Source organism: Microcebus murinus, chromosome X (assembly GCF_040939455.1).
Source record: "Microcebus murinus isolate Inina chromosome X, M.murinus_Inina_mat1.0, whole genome shotgun sequence".
NCBI classification, from domain to species: Eukaryota; Metazoa; Chordata; class Mammalia; order Primates; family Cheirogaleidae; genus Microcebus; species Microcebus murinus.
In genome coordinates this window covers 35,258,730-35,269,879 of record NC_134136.1, presented here as the reverse complement: position 1 = coordinate 35,269,879, position 11,150 = coordinate 35,258,730, and the positions used below count along the sequence as shown (strand labels likewise).

The 11,150-nt window shown below is 36.7% G+C and overlaps 1 protein-coding gene across 1 annotated transcript in view; it reads right to left on the bottom strand.

Annotated features, from left to right (window-relative positions):
- Positions 1–5,058: 5,058 nt before the first annotated feature.
- TBC1D8B (TBC1 domain family member 8B) overlaps positions 5,059–11,150 on the bottom strand; it is a 72,909-nt gene continuing 66,817 nt past the window's right edge. The window contains exons 20-21 of the mRNA XM_012751124.2: positions 8,957–9,054; positions 5,059–7,583 (exon numbers count right to left, since the gene is read on the bottom strand). Of these exons, the coding sequence (XP_012606578.1) occupies positions 7,188–7,583; positions 8,957–9,054 (494 nt within the window). The 3' untranslated portion in view covers positions 5,059–7,187. The remainder of the gene's footprint in view (positions 7,584–8,956; positions 9,055–11,150) is intronic.

Genomic DNA, 11,150 nt, shown 5'->3' with positions numbered 1-11,150 from the left:
GTTTTTATATGAGTGAAAACATGTGGTATTTGTCTTTCTGTGCCTGGCTTATTTCGCTTAACATAACGTCCTCCAGACTCATCCATCTTGCCATGAATGACAGGATTTCATTCTTTTTTATGGCTGAATAGTATTCAGTTGTGTAGAAATATCACATTTTCTTTATTCACTTGTCTGTTGATGGACACATAGGTCAATTCTATATCTTTTGGGGTTTTTTATTTCAAAATATTAAGGGGTACAAATGTTTTAGGTTACATGGGTTGTTTTTGTAACGCTTGAGTTCGGACTATAGGTGTGCCCATCACCCACATTGTGTTCATTGTACCCATTAGGTGAGTTTTTCCCCTCCCCTCCTCCTCCCCTCCCCTGGTTGATTTCAGTACTGAAATAAACATGGGAGCACAGATATCTCTTGGACATACTGATTTCCTTTCCTTTGAATATATACCCAATAGTGGGATTGCTGGATCATATGTTAGTTCTATTTTTAGTTTTTAAAGGAAACTTCATACTGTTTTCCATAGTGGCTGTACTAATTTACATTCCCACCAACAGTGTATAAGCATTCCCTTTTCTCCACATCCTTGCCAGCTTTCTTATGTTTTGCTTTTTGATAACAGCCATTCTAACTGGGCTGAGATGATAATTCATTGTGGTTTTAATTTTCATGTCCCTGACAATAAGGGATGCTGAACATATTTTTGTATATCTGTTGGCCATTTTATATATCTTCTTTAGAGAAATGTCTATTCAGCATATTTGCCCATTTTTAAAATTACATCATTTTTTGCTGTTGATTCCCTGGTATATTCTAGATATTAATCTCTTGCCAGATGAATGGTTTGCAGATATTTTCTCCTATTCTGCAGGTTGTCTCTTTGTTCTGATTGTTTCCTTTGTTAGTTTGATATAATCCCATTTGTTTATTTTTCCTTTTGTTGTTTGTGCTTTTGAGTGTTATTCATAAAATCTTTGCCCAGACCAATGTCCTGAAGTCTTTTCCCCATGTTTTCTTCTAGTAGTTTCATAATTTCAGGTCTTACATGTAAATCTTTAATCCATTTTGAGCTGATTTTGCACATGGCAAGAGAGAGGGTTCTAGTTTTATTCTTTTGCATATGGATATCCAGTTTTCCCAGCATCATTTATTTAAAAGACTGTTTTCTTTCCCTATTGGATGTTCTTGGCACCTTTGCCAAAAATCAGTTGGCTGTAAATATGTGGATTTATTTCTGTGTTCTCTATTCTATTTCATTGGCGTATGTGTCTGTTTTTATGCCAGTATCATGTTGTTTTGGTTACTATAACATTGTAGTATATTTTGAAGTCAGGTAGTGCAATGTCTCCGGTTTTGTTGTTTTTGCTCAGGATTGCTTTGTCTATTTGGGGTCTTTTGTAGTTCCATACAAATTTTAGGATTTTTTTTCTATTTCTCTGAAGGATGTCATTGGTATTTTGATAGGAATTGCATTGAATCTGTAGATCACTTTGGGTAGTATGGACATTTTAACTATTAATTGTTAAGTCTTCTTAATTTCTTAGTTCATGCTATCATTGACAAGAACTTGCTAATTTCAGTGAGAATAATGGGAACCTAGAATGGCAAAGAACAAGTGTTAACACTTAATGACCAGAGATGTGTTGAGCATGGTGAATATAATAATGTGGCCAGAGAAGTAATCTTGAATGTTTTGACCTGCTGAAAAGTATGATAGTGGTTAATTATTCCTCAGGTCTCTTAGATTAAAACAAATGAGCAGCCTGCTAATTCTTACTTGATTTATATAGCCAAAATATTTCAATGTCTGGTGAACAGAGACCTAATTTGAATCATTATGATGTAGATTTATGGCCTTTCACCCAATTTGCAGATCTGAGTCTGTTCACACACCCAGAGGCCTTCACAGGGAAAGTCAGTTACCCTTGAGAAAGGAGTCTGCAATACCGTAAAGTATGTGTTGTAAATTTTCTTTCTAGCTTTCCTTTCTCTTTTTGGCCAGAGGAGTCTGTGGCCATTTACTGGGTTACTATGCACTGAGAAATTAGAAATACACTTTCAGAGATTATGGGACACTGACTCTGAGTTCACATTCATCCCTAGGGGAGACTGGAGGGGGTTAGAACACAATGATCCTCCACTACTGAGAGTCAGGGCTTATGGAATCAAGGGACACAGTTTTATCTAAATCCATCTAGAATAGGTTTACTGGATCTACAAATACATAATGTGGTTATTTCTTAGTCCATGAATGCATACTTGAAATAGCCACAATCAGCAACTGACAGATATACATTTGTTCCTTGACCAGGGTAGTAAGAACTACTTATGGTAAAAAGGGCCAAGTAGAATTTACTGAATCTGTCAATATCATATCCCTAGGGAAATCAGAGATGAGTATGCACCAAAGATTTGAAGAATGTGTTTGTGTATGGGAGGTGGGGGTGATTGCTATCACATTCTCATTTAACTTGCCTGTTTGGCCTGTGAAGAAGGTAGATAGGTCTTGGAGAATGATAGTTGATTATCAAAATTTAATCATTAATCCCAAACAGGATTTTTTAAAACGCTAGATAATTTATAAACTGCAGAACATTGGAAACATCAAAATCTTAAAAGCGGTCATAAAAAAAGACATTACCTGCAAGGGAAGACAAGTAGAATTAGGAGCTAGGGAATCTATTACTTGATGCTTCTGGGATGGGAGAAACATGTAGTTCTGATGACAGAAATAGGAATTGCAGCATAATGTGAGATAAAGGATAAAATGTGCTTCATGTGGCGATTATGTGCCTATGAATATAGGTACTGGAATAATTTGCCTTGCCTTGAGGGATCCAGTGCTACAGGGCCCCCAGTGTTACATGTATCTATCTTACTTTAAAGCCAAAAAATATTCTAGCTGATAAAGGAAAAGAGGGAAATGTTTATTGGACTGTTCGGCTCATAGAACCACTAAGCAACTCCTCCTAGAAGTGGGGGATAAAGAAAGTCTGGGCATTCAAAAGCACTCTAAATCCTATCGTAGAACTACAGTGTTGATGTGAAGATGCCACTACTGCCACCAGAATGTACTGTATTCTTCACTTTCCCTCCTAGTTCCTATAGACTGAGAAATTCCAGGCAGAAGATTCTGATTAACCATTTCTTGTCACATGGCTGCAAGGGGCGGGGATGCTGGGAAAGCAAACATCTGGTCTTTTATATGGTGGGCAGAGAACTGATCAGTGGTTGTTAGGGTGTGACTATAAAGGGATAGCGTGAAGGAGTCTTTTTAGGATTATGAAATTATTCTGTGTTCTAATTGTTGTGATGGTTACAAGTATACTTGTGTTATTATAAAATTCTTAGAAACATGCACCAAAAATTTTATTGTATAATAGAAAAAACCCAAAATATAACTATAGCCATGTGACCAGTTGCAGAAATGAAGACTTAGTAGTTACCCATCATCTTCCCTTGTCTCTTTTAGGTATATAATAATCTATTTCCCTACTTTTCCCCTACTGTTTTATATAAGGTGAGTTGATGGTAATTGACTTTGTAATTTAGTCCACATATTACAGGATATCAATATGGGCTTGAGACTGAATTAGGAGTCAACATCACTCATCGATAGAGCCAAGTAACTGATGGAAACTTGGATCTTTCCTTAGCAGAGAATATTAGTGCACTTTTGTATGAGGGAGATTTATAACAGTTGGGATCATGCTTCTGTTGCTATCAGCAGTTATTTAGAAGTATGGGATTAGAAGTGTGTTGCATGGCAAAAAAGGTGAGTAACATGGAATGGTGCTTGTCGTGGACAGACTCTATGGAGCTTCCCCCTATTATCTCTGCCTCCTGATGTTCATGCCTTTGTATAATCCTCTCCCCTTGAGTGTAGGCAGGACCTGTGACTTTCTTTTAACCAACACAACACGGCAAAGGGGATGGGATGTCACTGCTGTGATACATTATACAAAACACTGCCTTGCTAGCAGACTTGCTCTAGACTCTCCTTGCTGGCTTGATGAAGTGGCCATTTGGGGGAAGCCTGTGTGGCAAGGAACTGTGGGCGGCCTGTAGAAGCTGAGGGCAGCTGCTAGGAACTGAGTGAAGCCTCGCGAAGCTGAGGGTGGCCTCCAGCTGACTACCAGCAATAAGCTGGTGCTCCCAGACCTACAACCCTAAGGAAAGGAATTCTGCAAACAGCCTGAGTGAGCTTGGAAGTAGATTCTTCCTTAGTTGAGCTTCTACATGAGAACCAGCCCAACTGATGCCTTGGTTGGAGCCTTGTGAGATACTAAGAAGAGGACCCAGCTAAGTTGAGCCCAGAGTCCTGACTCATTGAAATGGTGAGATAATAAATGAGTGTTGTAATTTGTTATGCAGCAATAGAAAACAAACACACTGTTCAATGTGGTTTCCACCCTCTTAGTACAACTTCCTGTACTGCAGAGGCTAAAAAGCTAAAAGTACATTTCCCAGATTCCTTTGCAACTAGGATTCTGGATTTATAATAGACCAATTAGATGCATAAATGTGAGATATGAATGACAGAAGCGAGGTGGAGGCTATGCTTTTGCAATTCCTGCTGTTAAACATGCTTGTGAAGATGTCTGGCTGTTCTATTGCAATTTAGTCACTAGCTTGTGGGTGCTGAGAGGCAAGGGTGCATGGTATCTATTTTGCTGATGATATAAATCACAGCAGATGGAGCATGGTTCGAGAGGTAGCAGCAGTAGTGATGGCTTTTTATTATGGCAGTAGGAAGTAGCAGTTTTCTAATCATTGAAGAGTTAGTGACTCCTTTGGTGGCCTGGTAGTGGTATGGCTTTGAATGTTGTTCTTGAAAGCTCAGTTTAGTCAGTCCTCCTGATAATTATGTAAGCCACTTAATATCCAATAATAAATCTTTTTCTGCCTGAAATAATTAGAGTGAATTTTGTTCTCTGCAACTGAATCCTAACTAATACAGGAGGGAAGTCTTCAAGTGCTATTAAGTATAAATAAAAAGACATCATAGTAAATAATATTCACATTTTAAAGTAAACTATTTTTCACATTTAATATAGATTTATAATATTTATTTTTATAAAGACAATAAACATAACATATTTAATTTAACATATAAGGTATAATGCACTGGTTCAGTTTGAAACAATTACATAAGATTTTAATGTTAAGAACAACCCATTTGCTTAACAAAACAGTAGCTATAAAACTATAATATTCAGCTTGTTTCTCCTGCAGACTCAGAAAATAAATGTTTGTCTTTTTATTTTGCATTTACAATCTTTTTGCAACTCAAGAATCTATTCAATTTTAATTAATCTAGGCTAAAATATAATAATAATCTTCACTATTCTGACTTTAAAACCATATCAAATATTAATAACATATGCTCTTAAGAAAGTATCTTCCTTTGTAAATACAATTGGCAAAATATTCAACCAAGTGTGTATAGAAGTGCTTTTGTATACAAGCACAGACTGTGTGTCTTTCTAGAGCTACTGTAGTGTAATTTAATAAACATTACATAATAGCAGATGTGTGATAGTTTTCATATAAACTATTAATTAAACTTTAAAATGTGGACATATTTCAGCAAATCTTTTGGAGCAAAAGCATGGATGCTTATTTACCAACTGTCTCTTTAAGTGGTAATTTCCTTGAAAAGACAAGCTTGATCAAATCATTTAAAAGACACTAATATTGTTTAGCTAAACTCAATTTATGAAAGTTTCAAAGATTCAACTTGAAAATTCTTTAACTTTTCTGAAAGTAACATATTCTATGATGATGAAGCGTCTGTGTTAGGCTTTGTTCACAGTGGATTCTTGCCAAAGGCTGACTGTACCAATTCTCTCCCAGAAAGGCAGACTTCTTGGATCACTCTAAGGTGGTCTGTCCCTCCATTGTTTCACATCTAGACAAGTCAAATGGCTTGAGACCAAAGTCTCTTGTGAAGAAAGAAGTGCCAATGGATGATTTCTCCTCCAACTTCCTAAGTCAACTGATTAATAAATTGTTCTTGTCAGAAATAGCATGGAAGTGGACAAGTGTGGTTGCTTTGTTAAAGTGCTAATAAAACCCATTATCTCTACATGGACTGTCATTGTAATGACTAAAGTGAAAGCAGCATAAAATATATAGAAATTACACATCTAAATCAGATAGTCAAAACTTTTTAGATAGACGTCAGCAATTCCATACCTGACCTTGGCAATCATTACACACAAATACACTTGATGTGCTTCCCAGACTAACACAATTAAGTCTTAGTGTAACTATTCTTTACTATCTAATGTAAATTAAAACATGACTGGTGAAAATCTAAAACCTTAAGCTAGAACCAAAGCAGACATAAGCTAGTCTGAGAAAAATGCCACAAACAGCAGTTCTCAGAGAATTTCCTCATAATTTCTCAGTCTAATGAGATACCTATACAGTTAATTGAACTGTTTCTTAACTCTTCTGAGAAGGCTGACTTTATCCAACTTTTAATCCAAATCCAATATTACTTTTCCTTATATCAGGCCAGAGTTTAGAGTTCTTAATTTGCTTTTATCAGTATCAGAGTTAGCAGCGTTGAGTTAGTAGCTTCTGAACCACTCAGGTAGGAAGAATGCATAAGTTACTTAAAAAATCATCACTAGAAGACTGAATGAGATTAACTTTAAAAACTTAACAGTATTTTTGTTAAATAACTTGAAAATGAGTGTCCTAAATGGTCCCAATCTAGATAATTAAGGCTCTAAACTAAGAGCCCAGTTTTCTAAAGCATTCTAATAGGACTGAGACAATTTGGAAAGAAGGGTTTCTTGATATGACATAACAGCATTACTAACACTCAAACATAACACCATCTTTTCAAAATCATCAGTAATTCATATATAAAAAGCAAAACAATCTAGTAATTTCCTTACTAAAAGTGATATGCTGGTGCCCTCTGGTGGTAGCATTTGCATACTCCCCTGATATTGCATATCTTGTGAAATATAAAAAAGTATATTTGTATTTGAGAGTATCAAAATTTGAGATTATCATAAAGGAATGATGCATTGTGCTTCTGAATTTTTTTTTTTGCCTTTAAACACATTGATAACAAGATAAATCCCTGAGCCCTACTCCCAGGAATCAAGCTGATAGCTATAGGAATCTTGGTAAACTTGTCTATGATAAGTAATTCCTTTTAAGAGATTTACATCTTGGTTCTAGACCTTAACTGAGAGGTTTTTGCATTTTCTAGCTTGGCTTTTAGATCTATGGGTTTCTCAAAAAACCTCACCAAAACTGGTTCATTCAAGAGAGATGCAAGAATCTGTTCAAATGCAAATGACCACTGAGGTTCTGCCTTAGGAGAGGAGGGATCTTTCTCCAAGTGGCTCTCTGTTTCCCTCTCACTGGGTCCTCCAGAAGCACAGACTGTACCAGAGAATCCTTTGGCTGATGATGTAGGGCTATGCAGTTTTCTTCCAACTTCTTCCATTCTAAGCAAAAGGCTGGTTACGACAGCAATGGCTTGATATAATGACTCTTCTTCAGGGTCCTCATGAAATAAGTTATAGAGGGTCTTTGAAAACTGAATAAATTGTGACTAGAAGACACAAGTTGGAAATATCACATTTGAATATTAGACTTAGCGAATATAAAGAGAATTAAGAAGTGATTAGTCTTCCATATAGAATTTGTACCATATAACCTTCACCCTAGATGTTGTAAGAACTGATGATTAGTCTCCAAATAAATCTTCGTTCTAGAAAGATGAGTATGAACCACGGAAGAAAATTTAAGTCCTCTCATTTATTGCCTAATAGCAGTGCCTGCCAGCATTACTTCAATGTGAGGGGGTACTTTTAATTAGGCAAAGCCCTATATTTCTGTACGTGTAAATCATTAATTCATTAACCAATCTTAACAAAATGATTAAGAATGAATTCCACTTGATCTCAAATGATTTGAATGGGTAGCTCAGCTAGGATGGATTAAATTTAGGGAAAAAATGACCTGGGACCTATCTAGTAGTACAAGATAGCTCCATAGAACACATTTGGACATGTGTCTTTTTAAAGGCTTAGGTGGGGCCTAAGTGGAGACACAAACTGCTTTTTCTGTTAATTGCCACTAGATAATCCATAGACATTCCAGGAAGTTATCTGTCAATTTTAAAAAGTGATTCCAACACAAGAGTCCTATAAGTCAATCATCCTACCAGAAAAGTTTGTCTGTAAACAAAAAGCAAATACAAAGGGTACAACTCATAATAATATAAAACAAATGTTTAAATTTTATTTCTTTCTTCCATAATTTTAGAATAAATATATCATACTGACTCATTTTAAAAAGTACTTATTCAATAGTCAAATTACATAGTCTATTGAGAAATACTAAGTTATTTGACACTTCTCATTCTGGTAAAGTTCTTGGGATCCCTTAGTATCTGTACCAACCAGATTTTAACTAAAAAAAAAAAAATAAGAACATATTCTGACTGGATAATATATAAGAAAGAGATGAATTTAAAATTGTGTCAATAGTAGTTTATTAGTGTTGCCTGAGCAGGTTCAAATATAAGATTATTAGGAACTAGGGTTCTGACTTATCTCAGTAATTTCTTGTTCCTAGTACCTAGCACTGAGCTTGGCATCTAGTTGGCACTAAAAAAATGTTTACTGAATAAATGAACATTTCCAACAAAGCTGGAAATACATTATACATACATTTTGTTCTATAGGTACAAATGTCATAGCAGAGGAATTATCTGAAACACTAGATGCCTTTAAGTGTTTAAAGTAAAATATCATTAAAAATTTGTTCCCACTCTTTTGTACTCATTTGAAACTTACAGAGATGATACATAGATTATTTAACTATTTTTTAATAGCACACTAGCTGTTTTAGAGTTGGTTATACTGATACTCATGCAAAAAAAAGCAAGAACCTAGAACTTTCTCTTTGAAAACACTATACCTGATTCATTCTTGGTAAATCCTTAATGTTTTCTTCTTTTTTCAAAAGCTCATCTTGCCATTGACTTAGATATGCTTGAATATCAATTTTTCCTTTGCCTGAATGAGAGGAGTAAAACCATTTCGTAATGAACAGCCAACTATATTTTCCCAAATCTCAAAAAGAATAGTTATGATTGAAAGATATTTCACTTAGATATAAGCTTCCTAGGAAATGATCTGATTTTACCTTTTATGTCATGCACTGGCTCTTATAGTACTTTCCTCATTTCCATTTAGACTAAAACTTTGACTTTGGGAAGGCTGGGGACTAGGGGAGGTATGGGGAGAGAGGGAGAAAGGACCTATTTAGATTAAAACAGCACACCCTGACTTGACAATGCAAATTCCATGTAGTCATTCTCATAAATACAACTAAGTTTAAAAAAACTTCTACGTTATCCTCTTAATATGCAGATACTATACTAAAGTCGTCCATAGTGGCTCTTTTTAAAAAATTCAAAACACTATTTACTCATTGCTTTAAAGAGCTTAATCAAGATGACATTAACATGACTTTTTAAATAATTATTTAAGATACTTTGAAAACTGGGTGGAAATACTGGAGAAGTTGTTATATTTAAATAGATCTTTAAGGCCAGGCACAGTGTCTCATGCCTGTAATCTCAGAACTTTGGGAGGCCAAGGCAGGAGGACTGCTTCAACCCAGGAGTTCAAGACCAGCCTGGGTAACATAACGAGACCCCAGCTCTACAAAAAATAAAAAGAATTAGACTGGCATGGTGGCAGGTGCCTTTAGTCCCAACTACTCAGGAGGCTGAGGCAGGAGGATTGCTTAAGCCCAAAAGTTTTAGGTTGCAGTGAGCTATGATCATGCCAATGCACTCTAGCCTGGGCAACAGAGAGAGACCCTGTCTCTTAAAAAAAGAAAACAAAGATTTTCAGCAACTGATTATTTCTTTCAACTCAATGTTATCCAAAAATATAAAATGAATGATAGGCTTCTGAAGAGCAAATTTGATAGCTTCTATCAAAATATTAAATGTGCATACTATTTGATCCAGCACTCCTACACTTCTATGAATTTATCCTATCCTAAAGAAATATTTGTAAAATTATCCTAAAATGTAAGTATAATTTTTTTTGCAGTACAGTTTGCATTAAAAATAATTGGAGGCCGGCACACTGTCCTTTTACAATGTCACAGATCGCTCTCATATCTACACTTTCAATGATACTTTTACTGAGAAACTTTGGCCCCTCTTCTACCCAGGCATCCAGGCTGGTCGGAAGAATGCTGCACCGCTTACCATCAGGCCCCTGACAGATTGGGAGTGACAGGTTGGGACGTGGGAATAACTGGGGTGAGGCAGGGTCAAATGCTATGGGCCTTCCTTCCTATGTCCTGCTGGAACGTCTTCATGTCTGTCTGGTTCCAGTCCTGAATCATCGTGGAGAAATGCCTCGGTTTCTAGGATGGTTTGTGCGGAGTAGTTAGGACTGGGCTGTGATGAGAGAGCATAGCTGTGTCTCCCTCCTGATTGTCAGGGTGGGAAGCTGTTCCCAGGGGGTTGTCTCCCATGAAGTCCGTCAGGTCTTCTATTGCACAAGGATGGGTTGGGAAGGAAGGAAAGGCTTTTCCAGAATTAAAAAATCTGTGAGGTTCTGACTTGCTTAAAGAGGAGGAAACAAACCCCTGTACATCTTTTCAGGGGATTCTTTGACTCAGAATAGTCTTGTTTCTTCAGGTAGATCACAGGGGTCTGTATACCTCTAGATTGAAGAAATATAAATGACAGTTGCTCTCATGGGTCTAGAAGTTGAGGAGTTTTTCTGAGGGCAGAGAATGGGCATCAGAAAATCAGAAAGAAGGTCAGGGAAGGGAACTAAAGGAAAAGATTACTAGAGACCAATGAAGGGAAGGAGGTTTCTTTCGTCTTCTATTCCCAGGGTAAGTTTGCCATGAGTAGGATTGGCCAGGGGTGGGAAGGTGGGGAGGAGAGGGTGAGAAGAAGGCAGAGGAGAACCCAAGTCCTTGCCTCAGCCTTCAGCAAAGTTGGCTATTGCCTGCCTCCTTACAGTTGGTTGTCTCTAAGAAGTCAGTCACTTTGCTCCTCTCCAGAGGCAAGGTGGAGAAGATCTTGCAAGACACATCCACCCTTTCACTGTTTCCCCAAAAGAACTTGGAAAAGAGA